This window comes from Anser anser (assembly GCF_964211835.1).
Source record: "Anser anser genome assembly, chromosome: 5".
NCBI lineage: Eukaryota > Metazoa > Chordata > Aves > Anseriformes > Anatidae > Anser > Anser anser.
Genome location: NC_139725.1, coordinates 28,482,935 through 28,501,894, shown reverse-complemented (window position 1 = coordinate 28,501,894; position 18,960 = coordinate 28,482,935). Strand labels below are relative to the sequence as shown.

The 18,960-nt window shown below is 44.4% G+C and overlaps 1 protein-coding gene across 32 annotated transcripts in view; it reads right to left on the bottom strand.

The window, feature by feature from the left end:
* GPHN (gephyrin) overlaps positions 1-17,906 on the bottom strand; it is a 284,811-nt gene extending 266,905 nt beyond the window's left edge. For 28 of the 32 annotated variants that reach the window (XR_014584952.1, XR_014584953.1, XM_083837922.1 and 25 more), the window contains exon 1: positions 17,736-17,906. Coding sequence is in view for 27 of the 32 variants with exons in the window: in XM_083837922.1 (XP_083694048.1) it covers positions 17,736-17,799 (64 nt within the window). In the remaining 5 variants the exon portion in view is untranslated. Of the gene's footprint in view, positions 1-16,930; positions 17,192-17,735 lie in introns of those variants that run through there. The other 4 variants (XM_083837924.1, XM_083837939.1, XM_083837942.1 and 1 more) reach the window with 2 other exon arrangements.
* Between the last annotated feature and the right edge of the window lie 1,054 nt (positions 17,907-18,960).

Sequence of the window (18,960 nt, the reverse complement as noted above, 5' to 3'; positions counted from 1 at the left end):
TGCTGACGACTTCGTTAGCTGAATAGCTACGGTTCTATACTAAAAGTTTCTGTTTAACAACTAAGGAACCAAAGTGCATCAGAGAGGACAAAGCTGTGCACATGGGATGCTTTCAAGACATGCAATCCTGGTTACCTAACGTGAAAAGGCTTAGTAAGAAACAATACTCAAGCATAAAAAAATCCTAAAAAAAACCCACACCTTTCAACACACAGAAAAGCTCTAGTGAAATAAAATCGTTGTAAACATTCTAAGAGTGTTCTCAACCACTACATTTTGTTTGTGTTTTGTGTCTTGTGCTTGTTGTTGGTGGTGGTGGTGGTTGTTTTTTCTTTTTTTTAATAAGAGTATGCCTTGGATGCAGAAACTGAAATTTATTAAATACTGACATAACATCTAACTTAATGCTCAAATTGAATGTGAAATCTAGGGATCTATACAACATTATAATAATTCTCTACAATAATTCTTAAACAACCAACAAGTGTGTTTTACTAGTAAGCCGTATTTTAAAAGTCACTCTGGAGCAGCCAAAACTAATTATGAGTGAATCCAAGTTAATACAAGAATCCAAGAGTATTCAAGAACCTCCCATACTAATTTAGTATCATTTCTTGACTTCACAGACTTGAAGAAACATATTTTAGTGTATAGATCATCTGACATATAAGTTTCCAGACTTCCTTAAGACTTCTTTTCTACTTAAGAATTTGCAAAGTAAGGAAAAGATAAAAGAAATCTGCAAAATGTATAAATCAAAAGTGATCTACACAGGCAGAAAGAGCTTCATACAGATTTACACAGCAAGCAATGCTATCAGTCACAATCCAATATCTGAAATTACATTCAATATAGAATAAATCACCTAACAGTGACAAGCCATGCAGTACTGTGAGCTTTAAACATCTTTAAACCAAGGCCTTACTGAAATGATCTCATCTGGGCACCCAGTAAAAGGGTTTTCTTCAATTATGTTCTCTTAACATGGTTAAAAACCTAGCTTGCATCCTAAGATGCATCATCAATGCACAGTAATAGACATTAGATAGCTGTGTAACAGCCCAGAGGAACATTACAGATGTATTACATTCACTTAAATTGAACTAACATAATTTAAATGCATACTTTTTTTTCCTATGAAGAATAGTCTTTGAAAGTATGCAACCTGGATTTCCATTTCTGATTCCACTGAAGGGAAAGAAAAGGAGATGAATCTCCAGAGTCCTAAAAAGCTAACACATGAGAAGTAAAATTAATGTTATTGACAAACTGTAGGAAAACAATTAATGAACAATGTAAACAGGCCGTAGATATTTGTCTCTTCTCAACCCACAGGTTGCATACCACAATCTATGGTAAAGCCACAAAGCGGAACATTGTTTCCTTGCGATGCCTATGTTATTTTGCAATACTGCCTGTATTTCTGAAGAAAGAGACAGGCAGATTAGTGAAACAAGCTATAAAATTTCTTACAGGTGCTTTTGGTCTGGTGGAAGGCCCCATACAAATGTGAACTAGACTATTCGGTCTGGCTGACTAATAGGTAAATAAAAAATGAAGCAGAACACATAGCCCAGACTAAACAAATCTACATACCACAAGGAAACGACTGGCTTGGAAGATTAGAGGGAAGCAGCATATACTGTCTGCCTTGACTCCAGAAAGGTTTTTGACTGTTACCCATACAATCCTCACAGAGAAGCTCACAAAGGATGGGTCGGAGGAACAGACAGTAAGGTGAAGCAAAAACCGGGTGAACGGCTGGGCCCAAGGGGTAGTGATCAGCGGTGCAAAGTCTAACTGGAGGCCAGCAACGAGTGGTTTAAGCTGTGACTCTTCAGCCTAAAGAAGAGAAGGCTCACAGGGATGCTTCCAACATCAATAAGTACCCGAAGGGAGGGTTCAAAGAGGACGGAGCCAGGCTCTTTTCAGTGGTGCCCAGTGCCAGGACAGGAGGCAATGAGCACAAACCGGAACCCAGGAGGGTCCACCTGAACATCAGGGAGCACTTCTTTACTGGGAGGGTGACCAAGCACTGGCACAGGTCACCCAGAGAAGTTGTGGAATCTCCTTCTTGGAGGTACTTAACAGCTGTCTGGTCGTGGTCCTGAGCAACTGGCTGTAGGAGGCCCTGGCTGAGCAGGGGGGTTGGACCAGATGGGCTCCAGGGGCCCCGCCAGCCTCAGCCACTCGGTGTCATGTCCGTGAGCAGCAGAAGCCTGGAAAGGCACAGAACATGCACGCTATGAAGCCGTAGAGAGTGTCTGACAGGAAGGCAGCACAGCAGTGAGAGAGTTATTAAAAGGTTGGAAATTTCTGTTCTGATATCCAAGAAATCAAAGGGGACAGAGTTTTAAAGAGTTTCTTGCTGACAACAGCAGGCTTTGCTACAGTCATGAAAGAGACTAACACAAGATGTCATAAAAATGACAAGTTAGGCAAGGCTACACCAGTATACGTATTCCCAGGTAGCTGAAAAGACACAAAAGAGCACAAAGAATCTTCAGACAACTCAAATGAAAAACTATCAAGACAATTTTGTAGAGCTGTGCAAAATCCAATATGAAGACAATGTACTACAGGCTCAGATATAAGCACAGGAGCTCTGTACCTTCAGATTTTCTACTTTATGCCATAGCTCACCGTACAGATAATTTTATTTTCTTTGGTCTCAACCTGGATGAGGAAGCTGCATCCAATATTGTACCTCTTCCTTAGTAAAACACAAGCACCTCTATTTTTAAAAGCAAATGAGGGTTTGAATTATGTAAGGACAGAGTCTCTCTTCCAAATCCCAAAGCAGGTTGAAAAATATGCACTTCTGCGTGCATGGATGGATGTGTGCACACACACACACTGCACACAACAGAACGGATGACGTGCAGGCCCGAAGTGTTCGAACAAAGCAACAAGAAATACTCCTCTCCCACCCCAGGGCACTTGGGGAGACCAAAGAAAACAGATACAGTATGTCTTGAGAAGCAAAGACCTTCCCATGTGAGAGGCTGTGCAACCTGAATTTACATCTAAAGAAGGCAGGGTAGACCTGTGAAGCCTTCACAGAAGGCTCATTTTGGTTTCCTACGTTATTAGTAAACTTATTTCCGATAAGCTAAATTTTATATAGAGTAAATCAATTAAAAACAAAAAGGTGTGTGTGCAGAAAGAAAACGCGCACAAATCTCTTCAATTTCTCTTTTAGGAAATAAAATCAAGATCTCTCATTCCAGCAATATTAACTTGAAAATAGCTGTCCCAATATCAGACTGCAGCAGCAACCAGTAGGGGAATGTAAACAACACTTTAAAAACTTTAAGATTGTCACATAGCAGGCAACAAAAGATATTACTGTCAGTCCCAAAGGAAGCAGGCCTTTGTCGATTCACAAAGCCCAAGACTTACACAATTACAGAAATAACAGTATTTAAAAGTATTTCCAATATAAAAATAGCAGAGAAGGGCTGAAAAGACATTTCCAGTATTTAGCCAGTACCATTTAAACTGAATGCAGATGAAAAGTCAGACAGGGAAGAAGACATCACTGGAATCTGTTGATCTTACTTTTTTATCTTCCATTATTTTTAAAGAAGAGCTAAATATATTACTTAGGCTTTTTTCTCCTGCAAGCATTAAGAATGCAGCGTGCTCGAGCATTTTCTTAAAGGTGAAGAGTGGCAGGGAAAGAGGACCTGTTGAAAATCTTGGGAGTACTTTTTTTTTTTTCTTTTTCCAAAACTTTTCCTTTTGATATCATCTGTGATATGAGCCTTAATCAAACTCTGAAACCTCACCTAAAACCCAACAGTTCTGTAATACAGGTTACTGAAGAAAAGTAATTAAAATAAACCCTCTATTGTTCTCCTGAAAGAAGACATCAGTAAAGTAGGAGCTGATTCACAGATCAACAACTAGGCATCACCAGAAGTAGCACTACCACTTGAAAAACAGGACACTAATTAGTTAGTAGCCAAGAAAAAGAAGCATGCCAAAAAACAACCAGCAAATGCTTCTGCAAGTGTGACTACGTGAATGGAAGGCAACTGAATTTCTGGGCCACGGTACGTAGCCTCAGGCCACCGACTCTAAAATTGCAGTGGACAACGGGTTCACAAGGCTACGAGATGTGATGTTACCTACACACTCTTTTAAAAGGACTGAAATTCCTTATTTTTCCAACTTCAGCTTGATAAAAGTGCACTACAGCAATAACACAAGTTTTGAGGGTCTGGCAACAGTCTACTCTGTAAGAACACGGGGTGCCTTGGCCAAAGACCAGGTTTTCTCATGCATTATTACCAAACGAAACAATTCCACCTTCCTCCTACTGCCAGCAACTTGTTCCCGACTCCATGGTGTGCACAAGCATTTACCCACAGCAAACCACCAGAAATCAACTCAAAACTAGCTTGGCAAAACATTGTCATCTGGATCACTTCACAGTTTGGATCACTATATATAAAAACAATTTTGCTGGCGTAAGAGAGAGCTCATGTACAGGATTACTCCTCTAGGTGGGATTAATTTCGCTATTACAAAAATAGAGTAAGAGACAAATTTATCATAAAGAACTATTAAAAGATTCAATACTTGTCAACTTCACATGAGGCTCAAGAAAGGATTTTTAAAGAGAGACTCTTTAAAATTGGGATTACAAGCTTTTGGTATATTCAGTTTATTTCTTTTTTGCTTGTTTGTTTTTAAAAATCCTAATTTTGCCCTCGTTAGGTGATGTGTTAAACTTCTGTAGTGAATGGAATGCTTCAAGACACTTCTGAGGCATAATCATTAAGCACAAAAATCTTTTTCCCTGTTTAGCTAGTCTGCTTTCCCAACAACAGCCTCTGTGCCTCATCTGTGAAACCTCAGCCTCTACATTTTTGCTAGAAGTTACACTTTATGATGTGGTCTTGCATTTATATAAAGTTACCATAAACAGTCTCCTCTATACATTCTTCTTCTCTTGCTTCCCATAAAACCCCAGTTTTAGCATTCATCTTTAAATTGTTCTTCTAGAAGGAGTGTTTTTCAATGTTAGGATTGCTTTTTTTCTGCGACTACAGCATTTCAGTATTTTCTGCTATTTTAAATCCTAATTCCTCTTTATCTCCATTATGAATGTATCTCAATGCTGAAGATGCTACTTATATTGCAACTTGTAAAATCCAGTTTAGCTAGCGAGCTTTATCTCCAAGCACTGCATTTGGATGCCAAAAACATGGTCACTAGATAACTAGTAGCCATGGAGACCATGGCAACGTACAATATTGAACAAATGCAGGCAGCAGCAGGCTTCTGATTTTAAGTGAAATAAGGCCTTAAATGCACAGGGTTTCCTGACCACAATTATATAACTGAACTATCCTCCTCCTCACCTCACCCAACCCCCCCCCCCCCCCCTTTGAAGTATCAAGAATCCCAGAGCCTGACTTACCCAGGTAGCTGATGCCTGTGACGGGGGGTTCCTGTTACCTCCGTCACACGGTAACAGTCCACTGAAGAGAAGGGCAATGATTCTGTTCAGGTCAGCAGCAAGGAGGTGTGCAGGACAAAAGCGAAATTAGAAAACTATCCTACACGCAGATTTTTCAATACTCGGTGTACAGACAGGCACCCAACAAAAGAAAAGTAAGGCAAGAGCATATCTACTGCCACAGAGTACACATCACGTTAGCATCCTCAAAGTTAGCCTATTAGTTAATTTCTCTAATAAGGATATGCTTGGAAAAACTATTCAAAGTGTAAAGAAGATGACCGATACAATGGTGGCAAAGTCATCTTTTTATCAGAAGACAAATGAAAACTGGTAGAAATGGGTAATTTGTCATATATATGTTATTTTAAATATATGAATATACATTTAAAAATAATACGCAGTCTTCAAATTAGCTCTCTTTATCAGGCATATTACAGCCAAAATAATTTAAAAAAACGTTGTAATTTTTTAAAGTAGTAAAATGTAGCATATTAATAAAAGTAGAGACCCAGTCTTCCTATTTGTCTATAAATTCATAATGTAGTTTGCCTTTTCCCAAGTTTAGCACTGCAGAAGTAGTTGCTCTACCATATTTAAGTTACCAAGTGCTTAGCCCTTCATTAAGCACAAATGTCTAGCATAGTCTTCACATTCACCTTGCTACTACGTGCATGAAACAATTGTTTACATACAAAGTGGGAAAATATCTTCAGTTACACCCTCGTTAAAATTATTTCCTGTAACAGCCAAACCCTTCCCTTCCTTCACTATGTTTCTCCTGCTTGCTATTCAGTGGAGGCAGTGTCTTTGCTTGTCAGTCAGGACAAGCCAGCAAATACCACTGAGAGGTACCTGGCCTGGCAAAGCAACGCTTGCAAGCAAGGAGAAAACGCTTAGTAAGAAAAAGGAGTGTCAGGGCTATCTTCTGAATTAACCTAGGTGAACTACACAAAGCCAACACACAATTAGATCTGCTGGGCAATCCAGCCACTCCCTCACGCGGGCACTGCTGAAATCCTCAGCGTGTTCAGGCTGCGGAAAGCCGGCTTTCTGCGGGGGTCAGCCAGGTCACCCGGCTTTGCATGGAGGGAGAAGTGGCAGGGCAGAACCAGCGCGCAACTGCAAAGCAGCACAGAGAAAAGCAGCAGCACGCTGCCCACAGCAGCCAGCAGTTAGGTAGGCTGCAAGACACCGTGTAACTGCACCGAGGCAAAAGCGCGGGGAGGGGACAAGTAAAGAAAAACAGCCTGAAACATTTGACAGTGGAGGTGAACCTGCAGAGAGCCCCGCTGGGCTCCAAGCGGGGGAACAGTTAGAGAAGCCTGCAAGTTACACCGGGAGGAGTCTGAGTATCCCAGCTTGAGACGTAGGGAAGGCAGGAAGATAACATCCTGACAAACTGCTGCATGTATTTTTTGACAGATAAATCACGTAGGTACAGGTGGGGCCTGTTCAAACTAAGTATTAGTGCAAACATGATTTTTCTGCCATTTCTTCATCTATTGCTTTTGTACAAATTGCAGTGGTGTGGCTCATTTTGGCATTTTGAAATACTTTTACTTAATACTGACACTCTCGGCCACCACACCTTGGTTCCCGCTGCAGAGAAGAATCCACAAAGAGGCCGGCCTCCTTCTGGACAGAGCTAAACTTGCCTTTCTCCACGAGCATCCCCAGCACACAACAACCACTGCTCAGTGTCCACTCCATGGGGTTAGAGCCAGCAAAACGCCGTGAACGCTGTGGCTGTGGAGTTCCCAGCACTAAGGGTGCTGCTCTCCACACCTGCTTCTCTCAGGCTGCTCTATTTCCTGGCATAGACACTGCTTAAATTGACTGAAACCACAAAAGACAAATTACCTTGCTGAGTTACAGCCAAAAGGCTTATGTACAAAGAGCACCAAACCAAAGATTTTAAGAAGCTCTCTATTTATGGTTGCAGAATTGAGAGAGCATCTAATTATCCAAATATAAGCAATTTCTGTACCTGCCTGCATTACACTGAAAGGGCTGTTAGTTGGGACATTGGCATCTATGGGTTTCAGTTTAAATTTATATAATAATATAATACAGATTTTGCTATTGCATCAAATGCTCCAGGCAGACGTTTTCACAGTATCTTAAACATAGAGGAAGCTCTTGAATATGCCCTAATTGTCAGATACTTTCTAGATGCTAATGAGGTCTTAGCCATTCATTTGAACCTGTTTTTTGTTTGCATATTTTTCTTATGCACAGTTGAATTTACCTTCTAGAGGCTAAAATACGGGTTAAATGCTTTTAGCAGCTATTTATTTAGTGCAGAACAAAGGACACTAGGAATAATCTGACTAGACTTGCTAGAATTACTGGGGAGGGTACCCGGAAGCTGAAACTATTCTGGTAAGAAATTCTGAAAATGATTCCTATTTCACAGCCAAAATCTCCCTTACAATTTGATGAGCCTTCACAGCATCTTACGCATAACAATAACCAAACATAAGACATGCTATCACGGAATTAAGAGATTTTTCTAATATTAAGGACAATCCATGTGTCCCAGTTTAGTGCTATACAGAAATTTGCCTCAGATGCCTTTTCCAGAAAGACGTTCTGTTCATCAAAGCACTCAAAAAAAGTCTACTTGGACCCTTTTCTGACAAAGCAATGGTGAAACGACAACTAGTATTTTCACTAATTCCCTTTGATCAACTGCTAAGCCAAGGAGAATGTACTAAAACCATTGTGCATAAACTAGTTATCTCCATTGGAATAAAGGAATAGGAAGAGGCAGGTGAGCATCCTTGAAGCTTAACAATCACAGGAGATCCTTCAGCAGTTGCTTTTTCTGCTGTTGCTTATAGCATGAACTAAGTCTGGTTCTGTATAAAAGAAAAAAAGCCTGCCTCTCCCTCAGATGCGAAGGTCCCACACACTGGAGACACTAGGAATCGTTTTAATTCTTACCCCACTGGAATTTAGCTAGCATGGTCAGACTTTAAATTTTTACAGCTTACCTCCCTGCTAGGAACAGCGTGCTCATAAAAACCAGATGTCAGAATAGCACTGGATCCTGTAGTTATTTAAACACACCCAACCTGAATCATACGCATCTTACTAACATCACTGTCCCAACTGCCTCAAGTTCTGTGCCTTGCCGTCCCTCCAAGTAACTCTGCCATACAGCGCTGTCCTGTAGTCACATTTACTTGAAAAAGCTGTAAGATCTCTCTCAGAAATCTCAACAGCCTCTTAAGTCTTCTGGTTTATTCTCCATGACTTTTAGCAGTTTCCACTTTTCTTCATTCTGCTAAATAAATGCCAGAACACACGTTTGCACACACTCCATGGTTTGGAATCCCTCACAATGGGAAGCTGGGAGGAAAGGAAATCCCCCTGCCACAGGTTGTTCAGTCTGTTCAATCAAAGGGTCACCAAAAAGCCTACCATAAGTCTATTTTGCAGTTAACTAGAACTAGTTTCACCTAGACTCACCTAACACCAGTAACAAGGGAGTTATATCTCACTCATCTACTACATCCATCTGTCAAGGCAAAGGAACATCCCCAGAATGACTGTATGAGACTGAATTAATTCTTCAAGGACATCGTGATGATGGTAGGAAAAAATCTGGCGATTACAGGGGGAAGTACCCCCTCCCAACCCACCTTTATATACCACTTGTTCTAATGCATTCTCTACATTTTCTTAACATATGAAATCAGAGCTTAATGAAAATAGTGAAGTTCTACCTAGAGGGGGTTATGCACCAGCATCTGTTGCTGCATTTTTCCAGCATCTCTGGAGTTTTCTGAGTATTATCTACAGAAACGCTTTGTCCCTGCGCTACCTTTTAAAGATGTTTCAAAACATTGCTCCTCAGTATGGTTAATTTAAAGCTCGTTTTTCCAAGGAAGACGATTTTGAGGATCCTTCACTTGCTGTAGGCTTATTTAATGTCTCCCCTGGAGTATTTAGACAACTGAAAAGGAAAACAAAGCTTAAAAAAGAGGAAATGAGAAATACCTTTTCCTTTTAATGTTCATTTTTTCTGCTCTTTCTGGAAGCAACAGGCAATTCTGTCGCCAGATATGTACTTACTTTTAGGCATCCTGCCACTTTCTCCTGGTTATTCTCCGACACAAAGATTGTGACAGGGAGCATACAGTAAGCCCTTGGCTTCTCAGCCACCTACACTGCCATGCCACTACCCTACAGCACATGAAAGAACCACGTCAGTGGAAACCTACCCAATATTTATAGGAATTCCTGGAATTCTTCTTCTTCCAGAAACACATAATGCCACCGAGTCTTTCCCAAGACCAGACTTGCAAGTACCTACATAAAAGGATACGTACCTGCCTGACACCAGCATCTTCTTTACAGGCTGCTCTGCCGGCATAACCTCATGAATATTGTTTCAGGAAGGGATAAGTGATAGCCGAAAAGAGGTGTACTGGCTTTCCAGATCCATAACTATTGCCACGCTCAGGTGTCTCGAGGTCTTCTCTGCTGGATGAAGGCTTTACAGACTTGTGACACTTTATCTCTGGCCTTGCTGTCAACCCTTTTCTAAAAGTCCTGTCCCAGGGCACGAACGGCAGTTTGCTCAGGGACAAAGGGGAGGGGATTTATTTTTTAACGGCAATTTGTGCATACTCCATCATTTGCAGAGGTCCTAGGAACCTTCCCTTTCTGAGTCAGGCCTGCAGGATACTTGACAGCAATTCATTTCAACTCCTAAAGAATGCATAGTGGTCTTCACCCATACAGCTTCCCCTAAAACGATTCTGAGTAACAGCTTGCTTCCTAGTAAATACCTTCCATCCTGTTAGGTAGGACATGGTGCTCTTCTCGGTCCTCAAAACCAGCACCACATAGCACCATCACCACTGATCTCAGCAACAGAACAGGCAGGAACAAAAGTCACCAAGAGAAGCCCTTGCCCTTCCACCAACGGTGTACGTGCAGTGCCGATTGCTATTTATCCACTATACTTCCTTGGACAGCCAAAGTCAAAGATACCACAACGATTTTACTAAAGATGCTAGCAGCTGAGGCTGTACAACCCAAAGCCTGTCTCTAAGTTGGCATTTTTTAGATTCAACAATGTCTGAAGAGGGGGGCAAGTTGCACAACTTCAAGATCTCAGTATGAATTTATATCCCCCACAACATGCTTTAAAATCAGATCAAATAAAATTAAAATTAAATAAAAATACATAATTTAAAAACCCCACACAACCATGAAAAGCCACACCACGTATTTAGATTTCTACTTCCCAATTTTACAACTCAAAAGTCACAAAATAATGCAGAGGAAATCCAACAAAATAAATAAAAGAAAAAAATGTCAGGTGAAAATATTCCACTTAGAATTTAAGTTCCCTACAATATACAGCACAGCAAAGGAAACTAAGACTTTAGTAACCACACATTAAGTTCTCAAAAGCCCCAAATTTATTATCATTCAAAGCCTGTATGCACTCTGCTTCTTCACTCTACTACATAATAAGCGATAACTTAATTGGGAAAGTAAAAGGTACATTTAAGAAACATATTTCTATAGTCGCAGTCAGTCTTAAATATGTATGCAGTACTTACTGTCCTGTTATATTGGTCTACTGCTACAATTTGTAGGGTAAGTACGTAACGAGGTGTCCTGTTAAATACAAAACTTAACGATTACTGGTCTAGGTAACACACTTGCATACGGAACTAACTTAACGTTGGGTCCGTTCGCTCAGATCGTGGCATACATCGCACACACCACGAACACTTTGCTGCTCCCAGACAGCCTCTGCAGCACCCAGCTATTCCCTGACTCACAGAGTCAGCCAGTGGAGGCTTTGCTATTTATCTCACAGTCCTAGAGCACACAACGCAGTGCATTCCTTACCGAAGGAATTGCAATGCCATTAATGTCATTCACCCCCCCCGTACTGGTAGGATAGAGCCCTGATTTGCAAGATTATGCAAAATGCACGTAGAGGAACGTTATTCTGGAGGGCTTATGCTAATTTTCTCCACTTGACGACTAAGTTAGGCATAAAATAAGCTTCGCTAAATTAGTAACAAACAAGCAGCAAAACAAGTAAACAAAACACATCACATACACATCTCTTACTTGCAGAATTAGATTTTTCTAAGAAAACTGCCTAATTAAGCCAATTTTTCCCAAGCGCTTTTTATGCAATTACTGCTCCCTGCAAACTTCAACTTCGTATTCTCAATTGTTTCACGATTTTAAAAAAAGCTAAAAAACTAAAGGGCTATAACACTTTTTTTTTTTAGATAAAACCACCCCACACACACAGTCCTTCCTTCTCACTTCCCGTATGATTGTTACCCTCCTATTCCCCAAGAGCAGCTTTTTTCAGGCATTCTGCTAGCCTTGCAACAAGGATCCTGTCATAAGCAGGGCTGCACCACTATAACACTATTTCAGTCCAACCTGTAAGGACTTGCATACCGTATGTAGGAACGTGCATGTGTAGGAACTACTTCATGTAGGAATAGAATGCAAACTATTTGTTTTATTTAACCTACACTTCAAGACCCTGTAAATATTTTGAGCTAAAATTAAAATTTGCTCTCATTTTTATTTACCATGTCCTCCAGTTGCACAGAATCAGCCTCAAGAATTGCAGACAGCAAAAACCATATTAGCTCAAAGGGAAAAAAGAAAGAAAAAAAAAGTAAAACCCTGTCGGTAAAAGCTGTTTCAACTGCCTGAATAAGGAAAAAAATAATAATAATAATAATAAAAAAAATCTTTCTCCTATATTCAAAATAAACTTTCTCAGTTTGAATGTAAGCAATGTGAAAATCTTAACTTTCACTCCACAAGGGCACTTTGCAACAAACTTTTTTGCTTTTAAAGTATAGTAAAATTCCAAGATGGACATTTTCAGATTCCAGCACCGTTTTCTTTCTAAAAGGTCATCTGAGGCAACATTAGGAAAGTTACTGGTGAAATTCTAACATGGTATAAAAGTACCTTTCAACAAATATGCTCCACTCTTCCTTGAAAAAAGCCTACAGACAAACAAGAAGACATGGCTAAATCAAAATTAAGGGGAGAGATTTGGGTCTGTGTATCAGGCTTTTGTACGCCAGCTGTTCTAAAGCACGGCCGATCACACACCGTGTAGCCGCCAGTTAACGAGACCAGCCAGCCAACTCCAGGCTATGGCAGAACGAAGCTAGCTCTGACGGAGCCCATGCTGGAGAGCAATTGCTAATTTTGAGGGTAAACACGCGCAGGAAATTTTCCATCTTTACAAGAAAAGGGGACAAATATACTGCAAGGCAAGTAAGCGTTATGGGTAAGCTCTGGACTGCCAAATATGAAGTAGAGGCACGGAGCGTGGGTAAGATGGAGTCTTTCCACTGTGCATCGGGATAAGGAAGCTCCAAACAAGGAACACTGATCAGACACGACTTCTCACCCCTGCTCTGTAAGCACACACAAACCTCCGAATTACTGGCTGTTGCTTATGTTAGTAGGTATTAAATAAGCATCCACGTATAACAGGGAAATAATTTCTTGTCTTCCATATTTTTAACTTCAGTGTCTTCTCTTCCTTCAGTTCAAAAGAAAACTACCAATCATAGCAGGCAAATTAAACCGCAGGTAAAAGTCTGCTTTATCAGCAAGAGTCCAGTCACCAATATTTTTCCACAGTGCACATTAAAAATCAGAAAAAAAAGATCCAGGACTTACTTCCTCTATTCAGCATCGTGAAATTATAAAAAGGAAACTGGACATCTGTATGGACCACTGTCAATAAACATAAAAGGTTTTCATTGCAGCCATATCAAAACTCAGGAAGAAATGCCTTTGTGAAGGCTTGGAGCTACAAATGGCAGAGGTCTCTCAGTTACTATGGATAAAGTCAACAGCACGAGAGCCTCACGCTCAGGACGAGGAGTATCGGGGCTGCTCAGGCTGGAAGGTTCCCCTGCTCCCAGGGGAAGTACAGCTCCTCCGAACTGCCTTGAGTCATCTGGTCAGCTAACCTTCTGGGGGAAAACCAAGGCTCCCAGGAAAAGCACTGACTTGAATCTACGCTTTGAAGATGAGTGTCCGCTAAGACGCGCTTACTGAGGGGAAGGCAGATCACAGGCAAAATCCAAACCAACTTCAGTTTAGACAGTTAAAGCGATCTGACAGCATCTCCCAACAAAATTAACATCAGCCCTTACGCTCCCACCTCCACCTCTGTGGGAAAGCTCACCCTAAGTTGTAATGCACGTCAAAAACATGAACAACACCACCACTGAGAAAAGACCTTGCAGCCTGCGAGAGGAGGAGCCTTCCAGGAAAGTCATGAGAAGTTATCTCAGAAAGTAGAAGACAGGCAAATTAGCTTTTGGTTGGAAGACCAACCGTGTGTGTTTCTGAAACAGCGTCTAACAGATACTGACACCCGAACTATACCGGTGCCCGCTTTTCTCCATGATGAGTTTTACAATCGTTTTTTGCATCACTGAACTTCACATCCACTCCACCTCTTTGTCTGGAAGGTGTTGTCGAGCAGACCAAGCTCCGACTACCCGAGCAGCGTGCCTGCTTCCAAGGAACGAGTTCAGACCCAGCGTGTATGTGCTGTGCTACTTCAACCAGCTAAACGGGCGCAGGCACTTCACGACGCTAATGTCATCTTTCACATCGCAGCGTTAACAGGCCAACCGAGGTCGGAGTTTAGGCATTCGGCAACCTTTGCCCGCTTTGCTGCATCGGCCCACGGCAACAACTGCCATTCAGAACATTTTAATCTTTACTTAGTGAAAAAAAGGAAGAATAACTATCTGAAGAAGAAATCATGTTGCATTTCGCCAAAACCCCTTACTCACTTCAATTATTATAGGGGAAAAAAAACAGTCTCATAAAGGCGAAAAGCTGTATATCACCACCTTTTCAGCAATATTACAGATGGTAAAGCTATCCCGAAAAAGTAAATGGCTCTGAGATACTTTCTTTTTGGTAAAACAAGTAAGAAACAACACAGAAAGAGAAGCAGCAACACAAAATGCTGTTTGCGTCCGGTGATGACTACTTCTTGCAGATGAGACAAACACTAAGGGAAGTTTCATTAGCCAACCCCTTATCTGACCATTTTTTAAATCAGCAGCATTCTGAAAAAAGCATTTGCTTGTAACCATCTGCTGGTCACTGCCATTGCCATGGAACAATACACACTAGATGCTTACTGGACAGAAAACAAGAAGAGAGGTAAAGAAGAAAATGGGGTTGGAAAGGAAAAAGGACAAAATAAGAGAGCAACCAGAGAGACAGAGTCTCTCCTCCACCTGGCTACGGCGACACCATTTAGATCCCTCTGGGCGGCCGAGGGTCTGCTCAGTGCCCCACACAACCGAGGTCACAGGCGATGTAACTTTTACCAGCGTCACCATCACCGACGGGTGACCTAGCATCGATTCAAGCCCAGGCACTGCATGCATTCTTCCATTTGTAATGCTGATGTTGGCTAGAAAAACGCTGTATTTACTGATCCAGGTTCAATATCCTGACACCAATGGTAACTCATTAACAAACTCTTTATGAGAGGTTTTGCAAACACGACAGGCTCGCAACACGCACCCAGAGTTTTGCCAGAACAGGATCTGTATTTTACTAAGGATGCACTGGTGTACAGGACTGCAGAGAGAGTATGCGTATCGTGCAACCTTCACCATCACTTTTTTTTTTAACCAACGTATTTTTCCTCTTTTTCAGCTGTTTACTTACACCACTTTTCCTGTTTCCCTGTGTTTCTTGTTTTAAAGGAAGATATCTGGAGTGCTAAATGCCCAAGCTCAGGCCATCATCAGCACGTCTCACTAGCTCACTCTCCATCAGAAAAGTTTACCGATCTGACGGGTAACATTCGGGTCCTTTTAGAACGTATTTTACCACGAGGGCAGTAACCTTTTGACAACACCATGCTGGAGTTCATTGTTAGTTCATGCACCTGCCCTGCACATCAGTGGTAGCAGAGAGAAAACCGAGGTTTGGAACTTAAGCGAGCAGCTTCTCCCATCTGAGCCAGTCCTTAAACACCAGCACTGAACACGGCATTTTTATGGCTTCTTTCTTCTTATGTGTTGCAAAATGTCTTGAAATGATTAGCACTCAGTCTTCTACTGACAAATTGGTGAGATTTCCTGCTCACATAGCACACAATGCTCTAGCTTACAACAAGTTTCACAGTTTTGTAACCTGTCATTGTTAGTATTTCCTCCTGTTTCAGCAAACAGGCTCAACTCTACAACTTTCTGTATAGAGACTCGGAAACAAACACGGATGACACCTGCAAGTCAGCAGATACCGTATACACCAAGGTACATCTCCAGATTGCAGGAAGACAGCTCTTTCACACTGAGACAATATCTTAATTATGAGCCCCATTCTCCTCCTCGCTGACTCTTGACTAAAAGACAGCCCGGATATAAGAGATGTTGACACGTAAAATTAACAAACAAAAAGAACAAGGTGCTGCATTCTGCACAATTTTATGTTTGACCAAAACACATTGCTTTGGCTATGCAATAATAAACAAATTAATTCTACTTTTTCTATTTCTCTACCTTAATTTGTCCCAGGTGAAGAAACAGAAATTTCTTTCCAACTAGGAAAGTAGCAATGCACGAACACACACAACGGTCAACTAAGCAACACTTACAACAAAAACTTACCCAGATTTGTTTTTTAATGCAGTGAACTCTAAGCTACAAGACAAACATTCCCTTTGTTTTACCAATACACCCTAGAGCCATGTGCCTCAATCTCAACAACAGGCAAGGCTAACAAGACCCCCAAATAAAAGCATACGTTCCAAATTAATTCAAAGGGGCTACTCCTAAGTAAATTGAAATTCTCCCTGAGTACTACGATGCGGTGCAATAACACCACATCCTATACTATGAGTATAGCAGGTCTGACAGGAACGCAGACCTCCACGCCTGCGATGACAAACCCACATGTACACATACTGGTAGCAAAACAATCATATGGCCGTGATCTTAATTGGAAAAGCTAAATAAGCCATGGTACGTTAATTACCTAATTTCTGACCACTGCACTCTTCTAAATGATGAAACCAAAAATTCAGTGTTCGTACTAAATCTACCCATTCATACACTTACTCTTTCATCCACCAGCCAAGAAGCAACTATCAGTTCATTTTTATGAGACAAAAAATAAATCAGAAGAGTGAACTCTGAAGTTTGCTGTTCTTCCACAGCTGGAAACAGCAGAAACTAGGTGGCCCAAGCCCTCAGTGTACAAACATTCTCTTCCAGGGATTAGAAGGAATGTCAGAATGGAAAGCAATTTACTTTGGCCAAGGATATGACACCCAAGTGACACGTTTATATAAAATTTGATTTCATGTTTATACACTGATTAGACAAAAAGAGGCTAGTGAAATCGTTCGAAACCAAAGCGTCCCCACCATAACAGGCAAATAATTACTGGCAACATTCTTCGGCATCCAGTTCACAGCAACGGCACTAGGGGGAACGGGGCTAAAGCCGCTCTGGTCATCCGCCTCTTATTTTTCCTTTAAGACGAGGAGAACCGCCGCCAGGCCACGGGCTCTTCCCAGCGGAATTCCGGATTCTGGCACGAAGGCGCGGAGCCGAGCGGCGCTCAGAGCGGACGCCCGGCACAGGACGAGGGCCCGCCGGCGCTGCGCGGCCCCCCCGCGGGGCTGGCCGCCCGCGTGCCGCCCGTACCGGCGGTGCATTGTGGGAGCCGCGCCGGGTGAAGCCCCGCAGCCCCCTGCCCGGCGCCCAGCGGGGCGGGCGCGCCGCCGAGCCACCCCATCCCCCCCACCCCCCCGCGGCCCGGCGGTGCCGCCGCAACTTTGGCGGCCGCGCGTAGCGGCGGCGGTGCCGGCCCCGGGGGCAGCAGGCACCGGCTCCCGGCCGCCCTCCCAGCCCCGGCCGGGCCGGGTCCCCGCGGGGCCGCCCTGCGGGGCTCCCGCCGCTTCAGCACCGGGCTCCGGGACAGCGCCCGCGGCTCCCGGCTCCGCGGCTCCCCTCGGCGGGCGGCTCGCCCGGGCCGGGGCAGGCCCGGCTCCCCCCGGCCGCCCTCCCCCGCGCCGCGCGGGGGGAGCCTCCTCCCGCAGGCGGGGCCGCCCCCGGCCCGCAGCGCCCGGCCGCGCCGCCCCGAGGCCTCGGCTCCCTGCGCAGCGCCGCCACCGCGGCGGGCGGCCCCCCCCTCCCCGGAGCCGCGGCCGCCCCCCCCCCCCCGGGCGCGGTGCCGTTGGCGCTACCTGTGAGGACGCCGACGCGGATCTGGTGGTCGTGGTTGGTCAGGACCATCCCCTCGGCCGCCATGTTGCCCGGCGCAGCCACCGCACTGACGGGCGGGCGGGCGGCCGCCGGGGGGAGGGGGCGCGCGCGCGGCACCGGCGCGAGCGCAGAGAGGGGGCGGGGCGGGGCCGAGGCGCGAGGGGCGGGGCGAGCGCCGGCCCCGCGCGCGCGGCAGGGGCAGGGGCAGGGGGAGGGAGGGAAGGGGGGAGGGAGCGGCGCCCAGGCGGCAGCAATCGAGCGCCGAGCGCGGCGGGGCGGGGAGGGGCGGGGAGGGGAGGGGAGGGGCGGGGAGGGGAGGGGAGGGGCCGGGGCCGTGGCGGCAGCGCCCGGCCGCGGTGTGAGGGGCGGCGGCGGGGGGCACCCGGCACCGGCACCGCCCGGCCCCGCCGGGGCTGGAACTGGGGTCAGGCGGCCCCTGTCCGCTGCTAACCTCGGCTGGCTGCCTGCGAGGCAGCGTCCGTGCTCGTTGTGCGCGGATACGTACCCTGGTGTGCTCTGCGGTTGGTCAGTCACGTTACCAAGCGCAGGCGACAGCCCGCTGTCAGGGGTGAAGCCCTCTGGCTGTAGCCAACTCTTGCATTTTCAGCTATTCTTGGTGTGACTTCAGCACCAACTTTACCATAGCAGACCCGACCAGTCACCTCTTGACTGTGCACTAAAAGGCAGTCACTGAAAGCACCTCTAATTTGCACAAACCACCTCTAATTTGCACAAACCACCCCTAATTTGCACAAACCACCCCTAATTCGCACAAACCGCCCCTAATTCGCACAAACCACCTCAGGAATTCCCTCTTTACCATACCATTTCCTCAGACGGACCACCAATGCGCAACCAAAGGCCCGAGGGCACACCCCGTGTCTCGGGGAACGTCCCCCAGTAGCAGGGCGCATCAGCACGCGGTGCCCGCACGGTGACACGGGCCCGGCAGCCGCAGCGCGTGCAGCCACGCACACCCCGAATGCAGGCTCCAGAGCTCCCTGGTTATGTTATGCAATGGTGTAATACAACATATGTGGGTGGGTGTAAGCCCAAACCCAAAACAGCACGGTTACTGAAGATACACTGCATCGCTGGTGCTCATACGGCTGTTCCTCATGGGCTCGGTCGCTGGGCGTTGAATATTCTGATATAGACAAAGCAAAACCATTTCTTCTGTAATATATCTGAAATCATCTGAAGTAC